Consider the following 27,792-nt stretch of genomic DNA (forward strand, 5'->3'; position numbering starts at 1 on the left):
CTCAGTGAATCAAATCACAAGAATCTTGAATAAATGCTCAGGTTCTCATCCTCTGTGGAGACGAAAGCAGAACCTCTTTTCCAAAGCATGAAACCCTTAGGCCCACACTTTAAAGTCAAAATACCTTTCTTAGCAGTTCCCAGAATCAAATATCTTTCTCCAATACTCGAGGCCAGGACTCCTATTGATCCCAACCACAGGTGAACAATTTAGATAGACCTATAAGTTGTGAGGAAATAGAAACTTTTATAAAAAAAAACCTCCCATGCAAAAAAAAAAAAAAAAAAAAAAGCCCAGGACCAGATGGTTATAATGCAGAATTTTACCAGAAATTCCAAGAACAGCTGATACCTATACTCCTTAATGTGTTTCACATTATAGAAACAGAAGAGTCATTGCCAAACTCTTTTTTCGAAGCTGCAGTTACCCTGATACCTAAACCACACAAAGACTTAACCAAGAAAGACAATTACAGACCTATCTCACTCATGAACATCGATGCAAAAATTCTCAATAAAATACTAGCAAACCGAATCCAAGAACACATCAAAAAATTATCCATTTTGATCAAGTATGCTTCCTCCCAGAGATGCAGGGCTGGTTCAACATTTGAAAATCTATCAATATAATCCATCATATAAAACTGACAGAAAAAAACATGATCATTTCAGTAGATGCTAAAAAAACATTTGACAAAATTCAACACCCCTTTCTGATAAATGTCTTGGAGAGGTTAAGGATACAAGAATCATATTGAAATATAATAAAAGCAATATACAGCAAGCCAACAGCTAATATCAAATTAAATGCAGAAAAACTCAAAGCCATTCCACTAATATCAGGAACAAGACAAGGCTGTCCATTCTCACCATATCTCTTCAACATAGATCTTGAAGTTCTAGCAATAGCAATAAGACAACATAAGGGGATCTAGGGGATTCAAATGGGAAAGGAAGAGGTCAAACTTTCATTATTTGCAGATGATATGATAGTGTACATCAGTGACCCCAAAAACTCTACCAAAGAACTCCTACCTTCAGTGATGTGGCAGGATACAAGATCAGCTCAAAAAAATCAGTAGCCCTCCTGTACGCAAAGGATAGAGAAGTAGAGAGGGAAATCAGAGAATCTGTTTATATTCTGTCGTGAAATTTATACTGTAGAAATGACAGTATACTTGTACCATGTATAGATCTGGTTGAAAGCATTAACATTGTTTCTTTATCCAGAAAACTCAGACAGGTGTTTTCTGTGCAATACAAAGCGTCTTTGAGGTCTATAGTTAGGAAACAAGCAAAGGGATGTTGAAATCTTGAACTTGTGGCTATGGTGACGGTGGTAGTATTCTGCCAGAGCTAGATTAATAGCTTATCAGAATTTTGTCAATTCATGCTAAGACTATGGAATTTTGGAGTCTTAATATAACAGTAGCGTAATGAGAGAGATATCTGGAACACATTTTATTCTTTTAAACATCTCAAATCTTTTTCGCTTAATCGGTACTTAAGCCTTTTTGTCCTCAGAACTCTGTAACTTGCATTTATGCACCTTAAGTCACTTTTAGGTACCCTGAAACATTCTTATCCTCAGACCTTCATAACTTGTATTACACGTCTTAAAACACTTTTGTAGACCCTCAAACATTCTTAGGCCCTCACATCTTAATTTTTGCATTTTAAAACAACTTTTATCTAATTTGTCATTAATTCCAAGTAGCTGACCACTGAGCACAGTCACTGTAAAGTAAGTTCCTGTAAACAAAGGAATGGTAAGAAATCTCTTTTGTGAGTTTATTTTTATTTATTTATTTATTTATTTATTTATTTATTTATTTATTTATTTTTTGAGTCTGGTAACAAGGTGAACTGTGTCTGGAGTTAATATTGAGTCTGAGAGAGTGAGGTCTGTGACTTGAATTTTATAGAGAACTGGGAAGGCAGCTGAAGCCCTGATTGCTGCTTTTGGAGTTGGCAAAGGTATTAGTTGTCAAACTGTGTCAGAGTTCTGAAGGGAGTAAACTTTACCTGAATTATTGATTGAAAATTGACAGAGAATTACTTGCTGGCTGTCTAGACAGCTACCCCAAGGTCCTCCTTGGTCGTTAAGGGCAGGTCACAGGGCAACATCTGTCTTCTAGCTGGCAGAGGTCAGCTTGCAAGTTCCCTGAAGATCCCACAAGTTTCCCTGGCATGAGGACTTTGGCAACTCTAGGTATTAAATTCCCCAGTGTCCTCTTTTAGACAGTGGTGTCTAAAGAGGGTCTTTGCAGCTTGAGGTGCAATCACAACCATTCTTCAGGTTTTTGTCTTTGATGCCAGTGACATTCTGTAGGGCAGCTTCTCTACTCTCTCCAGCAGCTCGTAGACGGATTCAGGTAGACCAACTCTGCTGCTGTCTGGTCCTAGATCTATCCAGTCCTTCCCTGCCACTAGCGAAGGTGCGTGTCTTCTGAGCGGACTCCAAAACTCCGATTTTCTTTTTAAAAATTTTAACTTAAAGAATTAAATGAGGGTTTCTGAGAAGCCAAGGACAATGGCACTGGGTTTTGATCCTACTGCACGTACTGGCTTTGTGGGAGCCTAGCCTGTCTGTATGCTCACCTTCCTAGACCTGGATGGAGGGGGGGAGGACCTTGGACTTCCCACAGGGCAGGGAACCCTGACTGCTCTTCGGACTGGAGAGGGAGGAGGAGAGGAGTGGGTGGTGGGGAGTTGGGGGAGGGAAAAGGGAGGCGGGGAGGAGGCAGAAATAAAAAAATGTATTAGAAATAACAGAAATTTGAAAAAAAAGAATTAAAATATAGTTTTATAATTCCCCCCTTTCTCCCTCCAACCCCTCTCATATTACAATCCCCCCTCTTGAATTCATGGTCTCCTTTTCTTTTTATTATTAAATAGACATGCGTGAATATATAAATGCAACCTGCTCAGTCCATTTAGCGTTAATTGCATGTATATGATTGCAGGGCTGACCACTTGATATTGGATAACCAAGGAGGAGACTTCTCCTTGGAGTAGACAAATTCTCTATTCTTGGTATTCCGTAGGTGCCTGTGGCTCTTTGTTTGGGCAGGGACCCCATGAGAGTTCCTGCTTCCATGCTAGCACGCCTGTTGGTTTCGTACTTGTTCGGGTGTGTTCGGGCAGCCGCCGTGTTATTGAGGCATCTTTGGTGACGCTTCCTGTTATTTCTCGGAAACACATTGTCACAGTGGCTTCTTGAATCTGTTACTTTAGATCGCTAATTTAGTTTTCTTACAAGTCTTATGGGTGATAGGGACAAGAGGTGGCTCAGCAGTTAGGAGCATTTACTGCAGCTGGACAGTGGTGGCCCGCGCCTTTAATCCCAGCACTCGGAGGCAGAGGCAGGTAGATCTCCGTGAGTTCGAGACCAGCCTGGTCTACAGAGGAAGTTCCAGGACAGCCAGGGCTGTAACACAGAGAAACCTTGTCTCGAAAAACAAACAAAAAAAGACCCCAAAACAAAACCAATAAAGAGCATTTGCTGCTCTTCCAGGGAACCTAGGTTTGGTTTCCTCAGCCTACAGGGCAGCTCACACCTGTCAGTAATTCCAGTGCCTGCTGCCCTCTTCTGGCCTCTGTGGGCACTACATACATGTGGTGCATGGGCATACTTGCTCACAAATACCTGTAAAATAAGTTAAATAATATTTTTTTAAAAGCAAATGAGGACCACAGAGATGGTTCAGTGTGCAAAGGCACCTTCTGCCAAGCCTGGTGAGCAGCGTTTGGACCCTGGCACCAACACAGCAGATGAGAACTGACTTCTGCATATGTGCCCCCTCCACAAAATAAATAAATACACAAAACATAATTTTTAAGAAGTCACATTTTTTTCTTCTAGATTCCCAAAGATTTTTCCTTTTTCCTTAAAGTCCAATAACGTTAGAATATGTTGGGGTGTTGGATGTTACAAAGATACTTCCAAATCTTTTTTATTTCCAGCAAAGTTAAGTTTCCGTTTTTGTTTTTTTGGGGTAGGGTATGGCCATTTGTCCCACACTAGCGTCCCCACATAACATTTATTCTGTGTCTATGCCTTGTTTCTCCCCTTTAGAGACCTGTGGGACCTGGCTGGACAAACACCTTTGTCTTTCATTTTGTTGCTTTAAAGTTTTAGAAAACGGTTATTGTGTGCACACACCATGGCATAAGTGGAGACCAGAGGACAGTTCTGTGCACTCTGCTCTCTTTTCTGTCCTTTTGTGGGTCCCAGGGATTGAATCACAGCAGACCCCGCCCTGCTGAGCCATCTCACTACCCGCCCCCCTTTAACATCAATCTCTATTTCTTCCTTCCTGTTTTTGCTCTTTAGACGATTCTCTTTGGGCATTAGCTGTCTCTTTCACCTGCTTTCTGTCTATTTCACTCTTTATTTGTGAAGTGACTTTTTCCTTTTGGTTTTTTTATCCTTTCTCAAGTTCTGTTACCCGATTTCTGAGTTCTATTCTGGTTTCTGTTATTCTCTTACTGTCTTCTAGCTTATCTTGAAATAGCAGGTCATAATTTTCAACTGTTTTGTGGGCACATTTTTATTTGGCTTGCTTTTGTTGCTTGGGGATGTAATTCCACAGTCTCTCTTTTTTCTTAGAATAATTTTGTGTAGGACTAGATTTTGGCAGTATTTCGTTTCTTTTATTTTTGGTGAAACTACTTTTTTTGGACCTCAAAAAATGTGACAGTGTGGATGGACCAGGAGAACATTGTGTTAAGCAGAATAAGCCAGCCACTTAAAGGAAACTGCTGACGATTTCACCCACAGGTAGAATCTTTAAAAAGGAGGGCTGGAGAGATGATTTAGTTGGCAAGTCAGTAAGGCACTAGCCACATGTTTGAGAATCTGAGTTGAGATTCCCAGGACCCAGCTAAAAAGCCAGCTTGGTGGCCTATGTCTATGATCTCTTGGCACTGATCAGGAGACAGCCTGGTCTATTGAAGTTTGAGGCCAGTGAGAGACTCTTGTCTAAAACAAAAGGAGGAGGGCTGGGACTGGGGTTCAGTGGTAGAGGGCTCTCACATACATTAAGTTAGATCTCCAGTACTGCCCAAACAGCAAACAAACGGTGGACCAATACCCGAGGTTGTCCTCTTACACACATACACACACACAATCACGTAGAAGCTGAGGTTACACAATGGTTGCTGGAGGAGGAAAGGGGATAGGGTAAAGAGAATGAAAGATTGGCCTATGGGTCCCAGGGATTGAACTCGGGTCTTTAGGGTTGCACAGGAAGCCCTTTCCCTGCTGAGCATTTTTATTTTATTTTATTTTATTTATTTTATTTTATTTTTGGTTTTTCGAGACAGGGTTTCTCTGTGGTTTTGGAGCCTGTCCTGGAACTAGCTCTTGTAGACCAGGCTGGTCTTGAACTCACAGAGATCCTCCTGCTTCTGCCTCCCAAGTGCTGGGATTAAAGGCGTGCACCACCACCGCCCAGCATGCTAAGCATTTTTAAAGAATATTCTTTTTTAAAAAAAATTATTTATTTTACATCCCAGCCATTTTCCCTCCCTCGTCTCCTCCCAGTCCCTCTTCCCCTCTCCTCTCTGTTCTCACTTCCCAGTCCACTCCTTCTTTTCTGTTTAGGAAAGGACAGGTCTCCCACAAGTATCAATATGTCATGCTCAGTTGCAGTAAGGCTCAGCACCTTATCATGTGTTAAGGCTGGGCAAGGTGACTCAGTATAAAGAGTAGGGTCCCAAAAGTCGATAAAAGAGTCAGAGACAGCACCTGACACACACATATACTTATGCAGACAAAACAATCACACACATAAATGAAATACAATAAATATATCTAAAACTATTTAAGGTGATGTATATGTCACTTGTTTTATTTTTAAACAAGTATACAGGGTCAGAATATCAGATTTTATGCTATAAATATGTGTGATTATTATGTGTTAATCAAAGAAAAATAAAAAAAAGCAAAAACCCAGGTCATGGATCAAGAAAGTCTTTTTGACCTCACAGAGCTCCCTCTTGTGTTGTTTCTGGGTAGTGTTAGAATATGTGGCTTGCTTTCTTGCTGGGAGTCTCTGCCGCTGTTCCCTCCCAAATTTATATCTAGTTTTTCTATTTTTATACTATCCTTTGTCTGAAATTAATTTTGTTTGTTTGTATGTTATTTTGTTTGTTGAGATAAGATTTCATGTGTCTGAGAATGACCTCAAGCTTCTGATCCTTCAGCCTCCACCTCTCAAGTGCTAGGATTACAGGAAGGAGCCACTATTCCTAATTTTGAAATTGAATTGAGCACTTTTATCTTTATTTTATGATTCTGTTACCTCTTAGTCATAAATATTTTCCATGTTTTTGATTTTTCTATTTCTATCTGGTGGTTTGCTTTTTTATGGGGAGATTTGTAGCACTAAAGAATTAGACTGGCTACCATTGCCCTTGCCGAAATCATTATGTAATTGTCAAATGCTTTCATTTGTCTTCCCTCTTTCTCCTTCCTTTCTCTATCTTCTCCCTTCTCTCCTGTCTCATGTGCACATAAGTGTGTACCATTCATATCTGCTCAGTTAACACATGCTGTAAATCTGGTGTCTATTTTTCTCTAATTGAATTCACATAATCATATCTGCATATAAAACTATGTGTATATAGGTTTCTGTCAATAAAAAATAACTTCTCTTAGTACATTTTCCCTCACTTTACTCCTCTTGGCAACATCCTACAGATGCACACATATACACATAAATAAATACTAAAATAAATCTTAAAAAATAATGTGAAAGAGCCAGGTGTGGTACTGCACACTTCTAATCCCAGTACTCAAGAGGCAGAAGCAGGCAGATCTCTGTAATTCAAGGCCTGCTTGGTCTACAAAGAGAATTCCAGGACAGCCAGGGTAGTGGTGGCATACATCTTTAATCCCAGCACTTGGGAGGCAGAGGCAGGCAGATCTCAATGAGTTTGGGGCTATTCTGGTCTACAAATTAAGTCCCAGAACAGCCAGGGTTGTCACACTGAGAAATCTTGTCTCGAAAAACCAAAATAAATAAATAGATAAATAAATAAATAAATGTATGTATGTGGAGAACCTTGTGTGGTGTTGCACGCTTTTAATCTCAACACTCTAGTATCTGAGGCAGGTGGATCTCTGTGAGTTCTAGAACAATCAAGGTTATATAGAGGAACCCTATTTAATAAATCAAACCAAACTAAAACAAAACAAAACCAACCAAAGAAAAAGAGATGGAAAGCAATTGAGGAAGACACTTATATCAACCTTTGACCTCCACGTATATGCATGCATGCACATACACACTATACACACGCAGACCATATGCCTGTATACATGTATGTGCACATACACACACATACACAAAAGGTGATATTATAGAGGATGGAGAGATGTCAATGGTTAAGAGTGCTTTCTGGTCTTGTAGAGGACTTGTGTTAAGTTTTCAGCATTCACACAGGGGCTCTACACATCTGTAATTCTAGTCCCAGGGGATCTGATGTCCTCTTTTAGTCTCTGGGGTCACTGTATGCATGTGATGCCCATAACATATGTGCAAGCACCACACACATACACAGGAAATGAAGATAAAAATTAAAAAAATCTTTAAAAGAAAGATGAGTAGTGGTGGCACACACCTTTAATCCCAGCAGTTGTTAGGCAGAGGCAGGCAGATCTCAGTGAGTTTGGGGCCAGTCTGGTCTACAGAGTAAGTTCCAGAAAAGCCAAGGCTACACAGAGAGACCCAGTCTCAAACAACAACAACAATTAAAAAAAAGATTGTGTTAGCTGGGCGTGGTTGTGCAAGCATTAATCCCAGCAACTCAGGAGGTAGAGGTAGGTAGATTTCTATGATTCGATGGCCAGTCTGGTCTACATAGTGAGTTCCAGGTCAATCATAACTACATAGTGAGACTCGTCTCAAAAAACAAAACAAAAGCTAACTAACCAACAAGCAAAAAAAAAAAATAGTGTTCTATACTAAATATATTTTCATTAATATATGCTTATATAAAGTCTGTTGGTTAAAATAAATACTGATTCCAGCTGTGACCGCAATGCCTCAGGAAATGGGAATGTCAATACAGTTAAATCTGTGACAGTATGCTTAACATCAGAGGACATCTTAAAATGTCACTGCTTCGTTCCTGCAAGCAGAAGCCCTCTCCGCCCCACCCTACCTGATCTTAACTGTTCTTGGGCAGTTCGAATCCCTTTTCTTTCTTTCCTCTGTGGTTTGCTTGCAAGAGGATGCCAATCATTAGGGCATGCCTCTTTTTACTTCCTCTCGTTAAATCAAAATCTTTAAGTAGAGCCAAATTGTCCCAGGGGTCCAATTATGAAGTCGAAGCTTATGTAGCAAATGAAATGGAAGATTTTTTTTTGCTAATTTATTTTAATAGACATAAATAATGTATGTGGACATAGAGTTAAAAAATTAGCAACATGCTTTTTAAAAAGTAGTTTACAAATATTTATTTTTATTTTATAATAAAATGGAAGATTTTTTGCTAATTTATTTCAACAGACATAAATAATGTATGTGGACGTAGAGTTAAAAAATTAACAACATGCTTTTTAAAAAGTAGTTTACAAATATTTATTTTTATTTTATATGTATGTGCATGCGTGTATGCCTGAGTATATATATGTACAGGCAGTTGCCCTGGAGTTACAGGTGGGGTTGTGAGTTACCCAATGTGGGTACTAGGAACTGAACCCGAGTTCTCTGCAAGAGTAGCAAATGTTTTTAAAAGCTGAGCCAACTGGGGCTGGAGAGATGGCTCAGAGGTTAACAGCACTGGCTGCTCTTCCAGAGGTCCTGAGTTTAATTTCTAGCAACCCACATGGTGGCTCAAAACCATCTATGATGAGATCTGGTGCCCTCTTCTGGCTTGTAGGCAGAACAAGAACACTATATACATAATAAATAAATCTTTTAAAAATTTATTTTAATTTTTTATTGATTTCTATTGAGCTCTACAGTTTTCTCTGCTCCCCTCCCTGCCTCTCCCTTCCCCTTCAACCCTTCCCCAAGGTCCCCATGCTCCCAATTTACTCAGGGGATCTTGCTTTTTTCTACTTTCTACTTCCCATGTAAATTAGATCTATGTATGTCTCTCTTAGGGTCCTCATTGTTGTCTAGGTTCTCTGGGATTGTGATTTGTAGGCTGTTTTTCTTTGTTTTATGTTTAAAAAACACTTATGAGTAAGTGCACGTGATAATTGTCTTTCTGTGTCTGGATTACCTCACTCAAAATGATGTTTTCTAGCTCCATCCATTTTCCAGCAAAATTCAAGCTGTCATTATTTTTTTTTTGCTGTGTAGTACTCTATTGTGTAAATGTACCACATTTTCCTTATTCATTCTTCAGTCGAGGGGCGTTTAGGTTGTTTCCAGGTTCTGGCTATGACAAACAATGCTGCTATGAACATAGTTGAGCACATGTCCTTGTGGCACACTTGAGCATCCTGCATACAATAAATGATGGAATCTTAAAAGAGGAAAAGAAGAAGAAGAAGAAGAAGAAGAAGAAGAAGAAGAAGAAGAAGAAGAAGAAGAAGAAGAAGAAGAAGAAGAAGAAGAAGAAGAAGCCGAGCTAGCTCTAATGTCAGTAACACACTTTCATACTGCCTTCAACTTAGTTACCGTTAGAGGGTCTGACTGCTTGGCTGTAGTGGGAAAGTTAGCTTATACGACACGTAGTTGAGAAATCAAAATGCATACCAGAAATGAACAATAGTGTGAAACAGAAACCCAGACACAAGTGTTCTGGAATTTATACATAATCAGTGTGTATGTATTTCTTACCCCTTTCCTAAGTAGCTTACCTGAGAAGGCTCAGAGAATTTTTTTTTTAAAAATCTGGGCTTAGGAAAAATGAAATAGGCTGGAGAGATGACTTGGCAGTTAAGGCCACTTGCTGTTCTCTCACCTGAGTCTGGTGCCCAGCACCTACATGGTGGCTCACAATGTCTGTAACTCTAGTTCCAGGAGACCAAATGCCCTCTCCTTACTTTCATAGCTACTAGGCACATGAGTGGCATACAGACATACATGTAAAATACTCATACACATAAAATAAAAATGAATAATTCTAAAAAATAGAAAAGGAAGAAAAGGGGTAATTCATGGTATTTTCCTGCTGAAATGTGGTCTTTGAATTTGCTATAGAGATGATCATATCATAAGCAGTGGAGGCCACAAAGTGACCTTAACAATGGGTGAAAGTTGGGCCTGTCTCCCCAATGGATTCATGGTTAAAGTGGTAATCAAAACAGTTGAGCCACAGAGAACTCTGATGTGGTTCCTGTGGGCACTGATGGCCAAAAGGACAACTCACTGTGGTTCTGCTTAAACTGTAAAACTAGAACTAGGAAAAGGAGGAGCAGGAGAACTCTGTAAGTATGTGGAGTCCTGATGTAAGCTAACAGAACAAAAAATTATGGCTTCTCCCTTCTTTTCCATTTCTCCCAGGAATTGTAACTGGCTCTAAACCAAAGCTGATCTACCTGAAGAGTCTGAGTTCACTGTGAGACGTTATTTAGTGTGGGACATCGGAGAGCTAGGTGATTACACTTGTGTTGATATTGTGTGTGTGTGTGTGTGCGCGCGCGCAAGTGTGGGTGCAAATGTCCAGAGGTCAAAGTCAGGTGTCATCCTCAGTTGTTGTCTGTCTTTTTTTCTCTTTTATTTATATTTTTTATGGGTATGCATGTTCTGCCTGCATGTAGTATGTGCACCATATGCATGCCTGGTGCCCGTGGAGGTCATGAGAAGGAATCAGATCTCCTGGAATGAGAGTTACAGGCAATTGTGAGCCACCATGTGGGTGCTGGGAACCAATCTCCCTGCAAGAGCCTCGAGAGCTCTTAACTGCTGAACCATCTCTCCACCCTCTGCATCTTATTTTTTTGAGAGATGATATATCACTGACCTTGCAACTCAGCTAGACAGACTGGCCAGTGAGCCCCAGAGATGCTTCTGTCTCATCTTCCCCTGTCTCAGGACTACAGGTACCTGCTACCAAACCTGGCTTACATGGATGTGGGGGATCTAACTCAAGTTCTGGTGCTTGTGTAGCGAAAGCTCTTTCTCCTCCATTGATCCATTCCCCCAGAACCTTCACATTCTTTTCACAGTGGCCCGATGAATCTTCAAGGGCATCCTGTGTTTTTTTCTTAGCTTTTTTTGAGTTTTAAGCTGAAGTAGAGATATCTAACTACTAACAGAAAAATACACATTGTTCCCTGACCTTAAAATTGTTGTTCGTGGTAGAAAGGGTTTACGGAAGCACTTACTTAGTAATCCCCTTTCCTACTGCAAATAGAAACTAAAGGAGGGTTTTGTTTGTTTGTTTTTTCAGACAGTGTCTCACTGTGTATCCCTGAATGGCTTGGAACTTCCTTTATAGAAAACAGACTGGCCTTGAACTCAGAGAGATCTGCCTACCTCTGCTTCCCAAGTGCTGGAATTAAAGTCACGTGCCACCACTTGAATTTAAGGGAGCTTTTCTAGAGAGTACCATGTGGGTTGGTGGACTGAGTGAGGAAGATCTTTTCTCTCTGTAGACTGGCATCCAATCAGCTGGGAGCCTGGGTAGAATTCCATCTTTTATGGAGCCCTTGCTCTTGGACCATAGAACTCCAGTCATTGAATCGCATCAGATTCTTGAGTCCTCATGATTCAGATTGAAAGATATATATGAGATTCTTTGGACTAAGTTCCTTGAGGCTCCAACTTGATGTGGGACCTTTCAGCCCCCATAATCACATAACCTATCGTCCTTCATATCTATATCTATATAACACCCCATCTCCCTTTGCCTAGTACACTGGCTAAGAAAAAAGGATACCACACAGAGACAGAGACCCACATTGGAGCACCGGACTGAAATCCCAAGGTCCAAATCAGGAGCAGAAGGAGAGAGAACAAGAGCAAGGAACTCAGGACCGCAAGGGGTGCACCCACATACTGAGACAATGGGGATGTTCTATCGGGAACTCACCAAGGCTAGCTGGACTGGGTTTGAAAAAGCATGGGATAAAACCGGACTCGCTGAACATAGCAGACAATGAGGACTGCTGAGAAGTCAAGAACAATGGCACTGGGTTTTGATCCTACTGCACGTACTGGCTTCGTGGGAGCCTAGGCTGTTTGGATGCTCACCTTACTGGACCTGGAAGGAGGTGGGAGGTCCTTGGACTTCCCACAGGGCAGGGAACCCTGACTGCTCTTCGGGCTGATGAGGGAGGGGGAGTTGATTGGGGGAGGGGGAGGGAAATGGGAGGTGGTGGCGGGGAGAAGGCAGAAATCTTTAATAAATAAATAAATAAAATAATAAAAACAAAAATAAACAAAAAATAAAAATAAAATAAACATTTTTAAAACTGAAAAAAAAAAGGATTCCACAGAAATTGCAGGTCTTCTCATGAACTTCCTCACCTTGAGCTTACAGCATCATTTAGTGGTCTAGACCTGAGATAACCAGGGACGTTAGGAGAGGGAAGGGTGAACCTTATCTCTGAGGTGTTACCATTTCAGAAAAAGTGAAATTTCTTTCACAGTCAGAATTCGTGGTCCTGGGAAACATAAATTAGTTGTTAGTTGTTAATGCAAAATGTTTGCTTTATTGTCTTTGATTTTTTTGCCACATTTTTTGTCTCTGTGTCTCTGGATTGACGGAAATAGTTTCCGACATGAACACAACAAGGGCTCCACTGAACTGGAAGTTGAAACTGTCACCTGATGGGTTACTTTTCATGCATTTGGCTTAATAGACCAGAAAGGAGTTTTCTTTTTGGCAAGGGTAATTGATTCTGATTATCAAACGGAACTAGAGAGAGAGCTACAAAATGGAGTGAGGAGATTATATATATATGGAAAGAGCTGGGTTGTGATATATGGGTTAAGAGCACTTGTTTTGCAGTGGTCCTGAGACCCAGACAGTGGCTCACAACAACCTACAACTCCAATTCTAAGGATTCTACACCCTCCTTTGACCTCCCCAGGCACCAGGCACACGCTTGGTGCACATACATAAATGCAGACAAAACATTAATACACATTTAAAATGAATCTGAAAAAATGTTTAAAAGGGAATATATCTGAAACACAGGTGATCTCTAAGAATGACATATCTAGCAATATCATGTAATGGAAGATGACAGCAACCCTATAAAGGTAAGACTCCCTCAGAAATGGAGTTTGGGGTCTTCTAATGGATAAAAGACCCTGTGATGCAGGCTGAGACAGGAAGTAGATATGAATAGAGCTGAAGTGATATTCTATAGTTTGTGTCCACTTACAAAGATGAGAAGTCTTGAGGTTAGTGTGTTGCTCCTTACATTATGCATATAGTTGTTGATATGCAGTTGTGTGTTTTGAGTTGTGCCATTTCATGTTTCTTGTAATTTCATTCTGTTTCATACAGGGTGATTTAGTTACTGATGGTGATTTTTTTTCCTTTTTTCTTTTTTTCTTTTTTTTTTTTTTCTTTTTGGTTTCTCAAGACAGGGTTTCTCTGTAGCTTTGGTGCCTGTCCTGGAACTAGCTCTTGTAGACCAGGCTGGCCTCGAACTCACAGAGATCCTCCTGCCTCTGCCTCCCAAGTGCTGGGATTAAAGGTGTGTGCCACTACTGCCCGGCAAATGTTGATGTTTTCAAATATCATTTTATTCAGTTTTTCTAGACTGAATTAACTGAGAGGGTCTGTTTTGCAAAGTACATGAGCTACAGTTAGATTACTCATTTTCTATAAATTTCTTTCTTACTATATTGACTAGAGGAAGGCAGACATGTAGCTGATGGTTATAGCCCTAGCACTAGAGAAGCTAGAGAAGGAGGATCCCCTGGTTTGAGGTTAGCTACATAGTTCCAGATAACATGGATTACAGAGTTAGATCCTGTCTCAAACAAACAAGGAAGGAAACAAATTGGGCTGGAATAGACACCTGCCAAATGTGGTATACCTGGAATCAGTCATCAGGCCAGAGAAGACTCATCCTGACAAGAGCAATTTAAGAAAGGAAGGGTTTATTTTGGTTCACAATTTGAGAACATCTGTCATGGTGGGAAAGTTCTGGTGGCAAGAGCTTTAGAGTCGTCACACACACCCAGAGTCCTGAGCAGAGAGAAATGAATGCACGTCTGTTTGCTTGTTCTCAGTTCAGTTTCTCCAGTCTTAGCCAGTTCTGGAGCTCCTGCCTAGGGAATAGTGCCACCCACAGTGGGCAGGGTCTTCCCACCTCAGCTAACAAGACAATCTCTCACAAGCCAGCAAACATACAGGTGATAATTTCTCTCTGTTCTTGACTATGGATGTGATGTGACCTGTCGCCTTGAATTTCCGGCTGTGGGAGACTGGAAATAGCCAGGGGTTGTGAGCTATAATAAACCCCTGCTCCCTAAATTGCTTTTGCTTGGTAGTTTATCACAGTAACAGAAATGAAACTAGAGCAAACAGAAACTTACTGAATGCTTCATTTTGCCTTCACTGACTTATTGTATTTTTCCTTTATGCTGTTATTTCTAAATTTTCTGACTCTTTGTCATATTTTATGTGTTTTTATTTGCCCATCTATTTTTCCAAACACACATATATGCATATGTATGGTAGAATTTTTCCACATTTGCCATATGTAATTATCATTTATTTTGAGCTGTTAATGAATTTCTTGGGAGGGTTTTGCCATCTGGAGTCAACTGGCAAGTTATAATCAGCTTCCCCCAGCCACACAAACACCTGGAGGAACACTTACTTCACTTTCTGCCTATGTGATGCCCCCAGCGGCCAGCTGGGAGAGGAAGTCAAAAGTTCTTCAGTAGACAGACAGCTATAGGAACTCCAAGGGAAGCCAAATTTATCTCCGTATTCCATTTATCATCTTTTGACCAGACAATTCAATCTGGACTTCATTCCATTTGACAGTGTTTACTGAGCATCTCCTTAAAGGTCAGAGACTGTTCCAGACACTGGGCATACTTGTTGGGGCTTTTTCTGTGGAGACCTGAACAAATGTTTATCTGTGATGGTTTAAATTAGAAATGTTTAGTTCAATGTTTCAGTCAATTGAATACTTGTGATGCCTTTAGATGAAGGAGGTGCAGCTTTGCTGCTAGAAGCCTGTCATGCAGGGTGGGAATGGCGTGGGCAAGGCCTTTACCTGCTAAGCTATTTTGCCCGCCCTCTTTATTTATTTATTTGGAGATAGGGCCTCTCTAAGTCACCCTGGTAGTTTTGAAACTCCCTTGGTAGGCCAGGTTGGCCTTGAAGTCACAGAGACCCAACTGTCTCTGCCTCCCAAGTGCTGGGATTAAAGGCACGTTAAGGCACACGCCTTTGATCCCACCTCCTCCTCCTTTCCTCCTTGCTGTGCACTCACACAATAAGGACGGCTTAGGGGAACTGGTTCTCTCCTTCTACCTTTATATGCGTTCTGGGAATCGAAGTCAGGCGTTTAGATTAGTGTTGTAGACGCCTTGCTGGCGGAACCACCTAGCCAGACCTGCAGGGGCCTCTTAACCTCATTTTCTAGCTGCTCCTTTTCACACCACAGCAGGTGGTAAAGTCTGATCCCACTTCCTATGTTTTTGACTTCAGCGTCCATTTTTAAAAAAAACTATTCACTCGTTCCCTTACACTTCACCACTGCTAGATTCAAATGCCAGCTGTAGACTGTCACTTAAGGCACTAACTCTTTAAACATCTGTAATTTGCGAATGTGATTTATCCATTTATGGGTTTATCCTAGGGTTTGAGGGCGAGAGACAAAAAAAAAAAAATCAGGAGTGAATTGAGCAGGAAGTGCCCAGCGCCCCCAGAAGAGCCCGGTCTAGGTTTATTGTGAGCATACAGTGCTATAAGCAAGGTCTGGTGACGAAGCAGGTCACAGACCTCCTCTCCCGCAGCCTTCCCGCGCGCCCCGCGGGGCGTCCCTAGCAACGCGCGCGCTCACTCGCAGCCCCGCCCCGCCTGGGGCGGTGGCGTCAAGTGCGCCTGCGCGCGGTCGCAACCGCCAGTCAACTCGCTTCCCCCTCCTCTCCCCGCCCCCTCCCCTTTCCTCCTCCTCCTCCACCTCCTCCTCCTCCAGCACAGCGCCTGGAGCGCGACGCCAACATGGAGCCGGAGGACCTACCGTGGCCCGGCGAGCTGGAGGAGGAGGAGGAGGAGGTGGAGAACGCGTTCCCGGCGGCGACCGAGGAGACCGGGGAGGCCCGGACCGCTGAAGAGACTGTGAAAGTGGAAGAGGTAGACTTTGAAGAGGCGGGGCCCGAGGTGGATTTGGATTTTAACTGCGAGTCCCAAACGCGGGAAAGCACGGACGAAGAGGAGGACGAGATGGCCAAGGCCTGGCTGCAGGCGCACCCTGCCCAACCTGGCAGGGCTTTCCCTCCGCCCCCGCCCCCGCGGTACCTGTACGCTCCGGTGGAGCATCTGAGCGAGACTGAGGTGGGTAGCGGCGCTTGTAGGAAGGAACCGGGCCGTGGGGAGGAGCGGGGCTTAGGCCCAAGTGTCTGTCGAGGTGCTTGAACTACTGAAATTGGTTCAGGATCTCGGAACCTGCTCGCCCCGGTTCGCCATGCCTACGGGTCGGAGACCCCTGCTTGTGGGGCTGACACACTTCGCAGTCTTGGGTTCTTCCTGGCAGTGACATCTCCGGTGTCTCTCCTGCCTCTTAGTGAGTCCGGGTTCTTTTGAACTTAGGCAGCTAGCACAGATGCGCAGGGAGCCGGCACTCCCTGAGCGTGCAATTAGAAAGGCCTCTTGGGCCGAAGGTGGGAGCTGAGGAGGGAACTTGGGAATTGCTAGCTAGCGGAGAGACATTTGGCACCTTAGTTTTATTGAAGTGTAAGAACCCCCGCTCCCGAGGAATTAGTGTAGATTATGTACTCTGCGTGAGTTGTCTCGATAAGTCTCCCGCCTATTGTGTGTCTCCGGAACGTCATTTGTAGCAATTAATGGGTCCCTAGCCAATGGCAGGAACTTGGAATGGAAGCAGCTTGTGATCAGCTCTGGTTTGAAATATTAGAAAGCACTAAGTCAAGACCAAATGGAGGAAGAGCCGAGTTTACAGAGGTCCTGCCAAGATCATTTCGAAACTAACCATGTTCTTAATATTAATGCTTTTTAACTGTCAAGAACTGCATTCCTGTTCATCACAACCATGTGTGGTCCTTTATATATTAATTAGTTAGTAATAATAGAGTTAGAAGGGCTGGTGGTGTATTTAAGTGGTAGAGGTCTTGCAGGTGGTGGCGGTGTGTGCAAGGCTCTCAGTTCAAGCCCTAGTACTTGGGGTGTGTGTGTGGGGGGGTGTTAAAATTAGGAATTCAGCGGCCCCGTTTGATCACTTTTCAAGTGCTTGATAGCCGAGCTTAGGTTACAGAACAATTCCATCATCACAGTGATGCATGGACTGTGATTGCTGGGCATGGCAGGGAGTGTTCAATCCCCTCAGCTGAGACCTAGAGCATTCACCTTGGGCCACACATTGTACTTGAAGTGAAGGAAATTTTGGTGAACCAAACCCCTGCCTTCCTAGCGTTCCCACTCTAAAGAGGGAGGCAGATACAACCCACATGTTCTCCTAAGTGAAAATGGCATAGGCTGAAATGCTGTGGATGCATAAAGCAGATAACCTGGACTTGTCAGTGAAGGCTGGGCAGGCACCTTGAGAACTGTGAGGCTAACTAAACAAAGGTTTAAAAAGAAGCCTAGATGAGGAAAGGAATGTGTGATATTTTCATAATTTGAGTTTGATTTTTTTTTTTTTTGTAGGACTAGGATTGAACCCTAGTCTTTGGGCATTCTAGGCAAACGTTCTGTATCATTTAAAGCATGGCATTTTAAGGAATTAAAGGCCAGCAGGTTGAGTCTGGATTGCAGAGCTTTCTGTGTTATTTCAGGGATTTCAAGGCTTTATCTCCGGAGAGAGCAAGTAGTGGAGATAGCTGGGCTCGTGGGGAGACAGAGCACTCTGAATAAGTGAAGGACGCTAATCAGAGGGTTGTCGCAATACTGTCAGGCAAAAAGTCTTTTGAACAAGGAAATGAGCAGGGTGTGATGGCATATGCTTTTTAGTTCCAGGATTTAGAGCTACTAGTGGTTCCTCATGCTGCGAGCCTTTAATGCAGTTCCTCGTGTTGTGACCAATCATAACAGTAATTCGTTGCTACTTCATAACTAATTTTTCTTTTTTTTTTTTTTTTTTTTGGTTTTTCGAGACAGGGTTTCTCTGTGGCTTTGGAGCCTGTCCTGGAACTAGCTCTGTAGACCAGGCTGGTCTCGAACTCACAGAGATCCGCCTGCCTCTGCCTCCCGAGTGCTGGGATTAAAGGCGTGCGCCACCATCGCCCGGCGCATAACTAATTTTTCTATTGTTATTGAAGAGTCCAAGAATAAGAAAATAAAAATGTAGATTCCAAAAATAAGAATGTAGAAATAAAGAAATATAAAGTTATAAGTCTAGGGGAATGAGAACAGACTGTCAGCAGGTTTCTCCGTAGATCAAGGGTCAGTCATTCACAGTGAGCCTCCATCAGTTTAGGTAGTTTTATTTTACAACTGGCTGTTCTATTTACAAGGCCAGAACTTCTCTCTGCAAACTGAGAATAGTGTCCTGACCATCCTTGATGAACAACAAATTTGAACTGAGTTAACCTCTAGGAGACAGAGATACTGTGACCTCTGGGTTAGGCACTGTCTTTGTTATGAAAAACTGGCACCATCAAAGGGGAGGCAGGGGGCTTCAGTATACACTGCCTGGAGGTACCAGGAAAAACAGTGACCACTTGCAAACTCCTGATTTGACTAATGAGCTCTGATAAAATGGAGGTTATAAAGTTTGACAGTCTGTACCTGAGTTACCTTGAGATAGTGTGAAAAGCTTTCTGCTGTCTTCTCAGTTCCCAGCCTAAGAACCAATTATTCTGATTTATCAGTCCTCTGATATTACTAGCAGTCTGTTTTCTAATTGCTAAAGACACCTGTTTTCTTGCAATTAGTGAGTTTCTCTGTAATCTACTCTGAAACATATTTTTTTTTTTGGTTTTTTGAGACAGGGTTTCTCTGTAGCTTTGGTTCCTGTTCTGGAACTACCTCTTGTAGACTGGCCTCGAACTCCCAGAGATCCGCCTGCCTCTGCCTCCCGAGTGCTGGGATTAAAGGCGTGCACCACCATCGCCCAGCTTGAAACGTATTTCATGATAGCTGCCTAGTTACCTATGGACATTAGAACCCACTCCCCTTCTTTGGGTCTATGTTGACTGACCCATGGGTCAGGGTAAGATCGTAAAAATTCCTTTGTTCAGACCTAATGCTTGGTGCCATAACTATAAAAGTTGGGTTCAGAAACTAGCCTTTGGCCACAGCCTAACAAAAACCACCTCTGGTTGTGGTCTCAGCTAGCTGATAAGCTATTGTGACCCACGGTCTTTTTTAATTTTAATTATTTTATTTTTAAGTTTGCTTCTGGTTTTTCTGGGATCTGGTTTCTGGAATAAAGTTTGCTTCTGGTTTATTAGACTTGGTGGTGTTCTCATCTTTGCATGACCCCCCTGGACCCAACAGTTATGAATTGTAAATGCAAGCTATCTGATATTCACCCTCCAAAGGGGTCAAGACTCACAGGTTGAGAACCACTGATTTAAAGGCAAAGGCAGGTGGGGGCTCTTGAATTCCAGGCCAGCCTGGTCTACATAGAGCAGAGAGGTATTGATGGGAATAGGGAGAAGTAGGTTGTTTCAAGAGATGTTTATTATGCCAGGGACAGTGTTGACAGACTGGTGACATGTGCTGTGAATGAATTCACCAAGACAAAAAGGCAGAAGTAGAAAGTTTAGGCTCTTTAACGGGAGGCTTTTCTGGCATTGTCTCTTCTCTGGTGGGACTCCTTTATGTTTTCTCTTTTTGCTACTGGTTATCTGTGCAGGGCAGGTATGGGTCACTCAGTCAGATTTCTGATGGTCTGATGTGCTTTTCAAAGAGTGGAGACAGTGGTGTTAGTATGCCCTGAGACAGATCGCAACCAGGCTTTGATAAACTAGCTAGGTCTTTCTGGAGGCCGCAGGGGCTTTGCTTTGAAGTGTAGCCTGCTCTGAGATTAGAATGGCTTGGTGCAAACCATTCCTCCTAGAACAGATTGACACTTAGAAAGTAAAGACATTACACTTAGTAATGGATTGGTTTGTGGAGGGTAGTGCCCAGGTGTTAGGTTAGTGAGCAAATGCTTGTGCTGATGTGGAGATGTGGCCAGGTCATCTTTGAGCTGTTGGTGAATTGCCTGGGTGGATGCTAAGATTGAGTTTGGTTTTGAAGATTAGAGAAGTGGTTTGGGCTAGAAAGTACTAAAAGTCCTTCATTATCTACATCTAGATACATAGTGAAGCAATACTTTTGAAGTATACTCTGAACTATAGCCCTCCTTCCCCAAGCTCACCCCTACACACACACACACACACACACACACACACACACACACGGTTTCACTTTGTGTAGTCTTGGCTGTTCTGAAACTCCCTGTGTAGACTGGGCTAGCCTTGAACTCATTCACCTGCTTCTGCCTTCCAAGTGCTAGGATTAAAGGCATATACCACTATGCCCCACTCCCAGTTTTTTAAAAATGTGTTCATTGTGTAGTCCTCAATTCCTCTGTCATCTACCTCTTCCGAAGTAGTAAGATTGTTGTAAGATTTGGTGTGTGGGTGTGTATATATATATGCATGTGGTGTAGTGTTTGTGTGCACATATGCATGCATGTATGGGTACATATTGATTGCTTCCCACCTTGTTTATTAGATCACCTGCCTGTGCCTCCAGAGTGTTAGGATTGAAGGTGTGTGCCACCACACCTTCCATCTTAATTTTTGAGACAAGATCTGTCATTGAGGCTGGAACTCATTGGACTAGGTTAGGCTGATTCACCAGCAAGCTCCAGGGATCTTGTCTCCCTCTAACAGAGCAGGAACTCTGTTAGATTGAATGCCGGTGAAAGTCAGAAGATAATTTGTAGACTCGGTTTTCCCTTTTGTGTTGGAATTGACTGCAGGTCACCAGGCTTTACCGGTGGAGCCAGCTGTTTCCTCTCTCCCTTCTGCTTTTCAAACACTTGGTTGAGAAATGAGTGATCCAGAGCCTCTGCTATTTTGTTTCCTGTTAGTCCTGGGGGTCTTTCAAACACCTCTCCTTGAAGCTTGCATTTTGAAGGAAAATATTTTTGGGAGACTGTAATGTTCATGGGTTGTAGCGCTAGAGGAGGTTCTTGTTATTCAACTTTTAATGGAATCATGAACCCAGCTTGCAAAGTTTTGAAGTTTCCTGTCAGCCCTCCTCCCTTTCTCTCTTACCCTCCAGCTTCCAGCTAGTGCTCAGCATCTCTTCTGACAGCAGGTTGCCATTTTTTCAGAAGAAAGAATACATGGTCAGAGCTTTTAGCCTTGTCTGTGATATTCCATTCCATTTGCATGAAAGGTGCTGGAATGAATATTTTCTATGCCCTGGAATAGGTTAGTTGTGTGGAAATGTTTCTCTGCTGTTTGAGCCGTATCAGAAGCGAATGGTGTTTCCAGGTTCCTCTCAGCTGTGGTCTGTTTACGTAGACTGGTGTTTCTTGGGTCAATTTTGATAATTTATGATTTTCCTAGAAAGTCCTTAATTTTAACAATGACTCTAGTTTTTTTTTGTATGTGGCAATTTTTATTTCTCATTCTTAGTTTTATGTATTTTTCTTTTGATATGCCATGTAGAGGTTTATTTGCTTTTCATCTGAGGAAATTGCTCTTGGAAAGCTCAGTTTTTTTCTTGTCTTAGGCTGTTAAAATGCTACTGCTCTAAGCATATATGTTATTGTGTGCACATGTGAGTTCATTTCTCTTGGGTATATATCTGGTGGTGGAATTGCTGGACTTTTGGCATTTCTGTATTTAACCCTTTAAGGACCTGCCAGATTGTTTTCTAGTGTGGCTGTGCTACTTTACGTTCTCGCTAGCACTGTCTGACAGTTCCTTTTCACATGTCTGAGTAATGATGAACATATTTTCTTGTGCTTATTGAACATTCATACATTTACTTTACAAAAATGTCTATTTAGAGCTTTGCCCATTCTTTATTTGGGCTGTTTCCAATTGGGTCTTAAATTAAAAACTCAGGGCTTTGCATGTGTCAGTCGAAATCTCATATATATTTTGTTAATCTATTTTAGTACATTTTTAGATTTATTTATTTTTATTCTATGTGTATGAACATTTGCTGCTATGTATATCTGCACCACTCATATGCCTGGTGCCCGTGAAATGAGAAGATGATGTCAGATCCCTTGGGGCTAGAGCTATAGATGGTTGTGAGCCTCCATGTGAGTGCTGGGAACTACATGCTGGGTCCTCTGCAAGAGCAGCCAGTGTTTTTAACCACTGGGTCATCTCTCTAGTAAGTGTAGCGGCGTAAATGAATGCAGACAGATTGTAGAAATATATACAGCTTTAATGGGGAAAATAGACTTACAGAACCAGAGGTTCCCGCGGAGAACAGGAAAGCAGAAGGGGTGGCTGGAAGCACGCCCGCAATCTTTATAAATGAAAAATATCCTCGGGGGACCCCGCCCCCTGCTAGCAAGGTGATTGGCTGGGTCTCCCCTACATCTCCCTTTTTTGTCTAAATAAGATAGAGCCAAACCAAATACAACTATATACAATAGGAACAAATAATAAATATACTAAACATTCTATTTCAAAGAATCTAAATAATGTAGAGAGTAACTACAGTTATCTAATCTTCAACTCCGTCAAAGATCTGAGATATCCAAAATGTGCAACAATTGACAGAGACAACTGACTACCTGGGCAATCACCCAAAATCTCGTTTGCAATGTTGAGTCAATCAACTTTGGCTAAGGCCTAACATAATTGACATACCATTATTAAAGGCAAGGAACTTTCTTAGAACTATCCTACCCTGTCTTGGCAAGATAAGACAATCCTGTTTCATCCACTTCTGGATATTCTGTATCTTTGTCAGTAGTTGAGGTATGGGCTTTTCTTAACCCAAAGGCCAGTTCTGCCAAGAAGACAAGCTCCCAGTGGAGTGTCTTTGGTGCTCAACGTTCTCTCGGGAGTAGAGTGGTGTTGCCAAGAGTAATTGTGTCTCACTGGCACAGAATTCTAGGTTAGATTAAAGGCCAATTTTCTACAGTTCTTCGAAGAGGCTGAAGATCATACTATCTATACTAAATATAATCTCTATGTATCTAAAAAACCTGACTAACCTAAAAATAAATATGACAAACATATAATTCTCAATACCTATCTAACTTGAAGACTAAGAAAATAAACAACTGTGCAAAATATGAAGACAATGATCTTCAACTGTAAACAATGTCATTACATATCAAATGTAAACAATGTTATTATATAAATAGTATCAGAGGTAGAAATGTACATTGTAATATGGTAGATGTATCAATACAATATAGACAAAGTTATAAGCATACCCTTACACAAAAATAGAGGTAGGAACACTCACACTCAATATTCAATATATCAATATACAAGAAACAGTACCAATACAATTTTCTAAAAACAGTAATTCACAAATACCAATCATCCCATCAAACCAGTTAATCCCCCCCCCCTTTTTTTTGAAAATACCCCTAATTCCATAAAATATCTCCCCATCCTCTCAACCCTAAACCAACCACTAAAAGATGTCCCTAACCCTGAGGGCAAACTCTGTTGGGAGACGGGACATTGTCCTCTAAGATTGCTTCTAGCTGACATGGGGGCGATGTTCTTCTTAGGGGGTCCTGTGAAAGCAAATGATGGTAAAATTCCCAATTTAACCTTTGACCTAAGAAAATTGTAACTAGTCTCTGAGCGTTTTGAGAAGGTCCAGCCAGAGTGTTGTCAAAAATGTGCACCATTCAAAATTTTCTCGTGCAGTTGGTACCAAAAAACAGGTCTAATTTTAGCACGTTAAAAAAAAATTCATGACGTCATAAAAACCAGATTGAGTTGATGTTGTAGGGCCCCATCTTCATCCTGGAAACTTTAAAGATTACTGTAGGAAAATTTGTTGCTTGTTATGGGAAATTTAAACATTAACAACAAGGATATATACTGACATATAAAGAAAGACACAGATATAAGGAAAGGCAAAGAAAGTTTATCAAGTACATAATTAGTCTTATTCTATCCCATTTCATGGCTCCTGACCTGAGACAGAAACTCTGAGATATCTCTTATCAACAGACTTGGAATTGAAGAGGGACTGAGCCATAGTCCAACTCCAAAACCAGCTCTACATATTTATAAAGAAATGTTTAATAAGACATATAAAAAATTAATACTTACAAAATGTCTAGAATTTTATTGTTGATCCTTAGTGGGTCATAACTAGTTTCCATCCGTCAATAATTAAATATTCAGGGTCCCTTAAACTCTTTGAAGATGAGTATTTTCCTGTGGAGATAAGAAAAGAACCCTGCCCCCAACCTATCTGTATTTCTTACCATCAGTATGATCGCCATCCTTGTGAATATATTGTTATTTATCTTTTCCAAGTGGATTCTCTTCTTCAAACCAAACCTTTATTAATTTTGACGGTATCCGCAATTTTTCCTCACCTGTGGAGACAAGAGCAAAACCCCTTCCCCAACACAGCACATCTCCTGGCTTCCATTGTGAGGTCAGCACATCCTTGAAATAAACTGGTTGATTTAGTTCAGTAGACTTTTCCATTATCCAATGTCTTTCTGCAGCCGTTGTTCCCTTCTCATTAGCGTTGAGAAAATTCAAGGTTAGCAAAGCATTATGTAACCTATTTCTGGGGGTGTTTTCCACCCCTTTCTGTTTGTTCAACATATTCTTTATAGTTCGATTTGATCTTTCTATGACTGCTTGACCTGTAGGATTGTATGATATACCTGTAACATGCTTGATATTGTAATAATCAAAAAACTGTTTCATTTTCCTAAAGACATAAGAAGGACCATTATCCATCTTTATTTGTGTAGGTATACCCATGATAGCCATGACTTCTAATAAATGAGTGATTACTGAATCAGCTTTTTCTGAACTTAAAGCAGTTGCCGATTGAAAGCCTGAATAAGTGTCAATGGTGTGATGAACATATTTTAATTTGCCAAATTCTGCAAAGTGGAACACGTCCATCTGCCAAATTTCATTCCTTTGAGTGCCCTTAGGATTAGCCTCTGCAGGCAGTGGCGTTTGGTTATAGAAAGAGCTAATAGGGCATCTCCTTAGCTTGTTGCCATGTAATAGAAAACTTTTTCTTCAAGCCTTTGCTATTAACATGATGTTTTTTATGAAATTCAGAGGCTTGTAGCACACTACCAATCAATAATCGATCAATTTCTGCATTACCTTGTGCTAGAGGACCTGGCAGACCCGTATGGGATTGGATGTGTGTTATATACATAGGGCAAAGCCTGTTCCTGATCAAATCTTGTACCTGGATAAACAATGAGGTTAGTTCTGTATCATCAGGTATAAATTCAGCAGTTTCAATATGTAAAATAACTCTTTCTGTGTATTGTGAATCAGTAACTATATTAATAGGTTCTTTAAAATCCCTTAGCACCATAAGAATGGCATATAATTCTGCCTTCTGGACAGAATCATAAGGACTTTGTTCCACTTTACCCAAGTCTTCTGATTTGTAACCTGCCTTCCCTGATTTATTGGCATCAGTATAGAATGTACGGGCTCCAGTTAGTGGAGCATTACAGACGATTCGAGGAAGGATCCAAGAAGTTCTCTTTATGAAGTTAAGCCTCTTGCTTTTTGGATAGTTGTTATTAATGTCTCCAAAAAATTAGCACAAGCTCTTTACCATGGTTCATTATCTTCCCATAATTTCTTTAGTTCATCAGCAGTGAAAGGCACAATAATTTCTGCTGGGTCTATGCCTGCTAGTTGACGAAGTCTCAACTTGCCTTTTATAATTAACTCAGAGACTTTTTCCACATAAGTTTTCAGTTTCTTACTTGGTTTATGTGGTAAAAAGATCCATTCCAAGATAATATCATCTCTCTGCATTAAAATTCCTGTAGGAGAAATTTTTGATGGTAGTATGACGAGAATACAATCAAGCTCTGGATTCACCCTGTTCACATGCGCCTGTTGTAATTTTTCCTCAATCATTGTCAGTTCCTTTTCTGCTTCAGCTGTTAATTCTCTGGGACTGTTCAAATCTTTGTCACCATCCAAGGTTTTGTTCAAATGAATTATTAGATCAGGTGTTATTCCAATAGCTGGTCGTAGACTGGAAATGTCTCCTAACAGTCTTTGAAAGTCATTGAGAGTCCGTAGGTGATCTCTCCTAATTTGTGCCTTTTGTGTCTTAATTTTTTGTAAACCTATTTTATAACCTAAATAATTAACAGAATCTCCCTTCTGAATCTTTTCAGGAGCAATTTGCAATCCCCATTTAGGTAAAAGTGTCTTTATTTCTTCAAATAGTCTGTTCAAGGTATTCATGTTTGAATTGGATAACAAAATGTCCTCCATGTAATGATATACTATCGATTTGGGAAATTTCTTGCATATTATTTGCAATGGTTGATTCACAAAATATTGGCACAGGGAGGGGCTATTTAACATACCCTGGGGGAGGATGGCCCAATGGTACCTCCTCGAAGGTTGAGAATTGTTATAAGTAGGCACTGTGAAGGCAAATTTTTCTCTATCTTCTTTTTGTAAAGATATAGTGAAAAAACAATCCTTTAAATCAATAACTATGAGAGGCCATCCTTTTGGCAATAAAGAGGGCAAAGGAATTCCAGATTGCAGAGGGCCCATAGGTTGAATAACCTTGTTGATAGCCCCGAGATCTGTCACCATTCTCCATTTACCTGATTTTTTCTTAACCACAAATACAGGAGAATTCCAAGGGCTGGTAGATTCTTCTGTGTGTCCAGCATCTAATTGCTCTTGTACCAGCTATTCTAAAGCCTGTAACTTTTCCTCAGCTAAAGGCCATTGCTTTGTCCATATTGGTTTCTCAGTCAACCATTTTAGAGGCAAGGCTGTTGGTATCTCTGAAGGGACATCAATTGCTTGTTCTTGTACAGCCCGAATGGCCGGTTTTCTCCGTTTGTAATATCTTTTAATATTAATCTCAGAAATATAGGCTCTAGAAGTAGCAGGAATGTTAATTTGGGTATTCCATTGTTGTAATAGGTCACGACCCCATAAATTCATTGCAATATTGGCTACATATGGCCTTAATTTTCCTATTTGTCCCTCTGGCCCTATACATTCAACCCATCTCATGCTCTGCCTTACTCGAGATAGGGTTCCAATTCCCAGGAGCTGAACATTTACATTCTGAAGAGGCCAATATGGATGCCAAGATTCTGGGGTAATGATACTTACATCCGTGCCTGTGTCTAGCAGGCCAGTAATAAAAATGCCATTTACAAACACTCTCAGCTTTGGTCTTTGGTCATTTATAGAAGTTTGCCAAAACACACGGAACTCATCTTTCTAATCATTATTGCTTGTAACAGTAGGCATGGGGCTTCCTAATTGTCCTGACGAGGCACGTTCTCTGCAGTAACTGGAAATGACTGAACCATGTTTGCCATGGGGGCCTGTGAGGTCCCCCCTCTCATGTTTCCCGTCTGTATCAGGTTGCCTTGTCTATCTCTTGTAGACCTGCATTCATTCGTCCATTGTCTGCCTTTCCCACATCTTCTACATAAACCTGAAGGCTGAGTCCTCCTATTTCTGTTATTTCTAGAAGATGCATTATTATTATTTCTGAAAATCCATTGTCTACAATTCCT

The 27,792-nt window shown here is 41.3% G+C and overlaps 1 protein-coding gene across 1 annotated transcript in view; it reads left to right on the forward strand.

The window, feature by feature from the left end:
• Positions 1 to 16,109: 16,109 nt before the first annotated feature.
• The window catches only part of Alms1 (ALMS1 centrosome and basal body associated protein), a 134,634-nt gene continuing 122,951 nt past the window's right edge, over positions 16,110 to 27,792 (forward strand). The window contains exon 1 of the mRNA XM_057770407.1: positions 16,110 to 16,442. Within this exon, the coding sequence (XP_057626390.1) occupies positions 16,110 to 16,442 (333 nt within the window). The remainder of the gene's footprint in view (positions 16,443 to 27,792) is intronic.

The sequence above is a fragment of the Chionomys nivalis genome, chromosome 1 (assembly GCF_950005125.1).
Source record: "Chionomys nivalis chromosome 1, mChiNiv1.1, whole genome shotgun sequence".
Lineage (NCBI taxonomy): Eukaryota > Metazoa > Chordata > Mammalia > Rodentia > Cricetidae > Chionomys > Chionomys nivalis.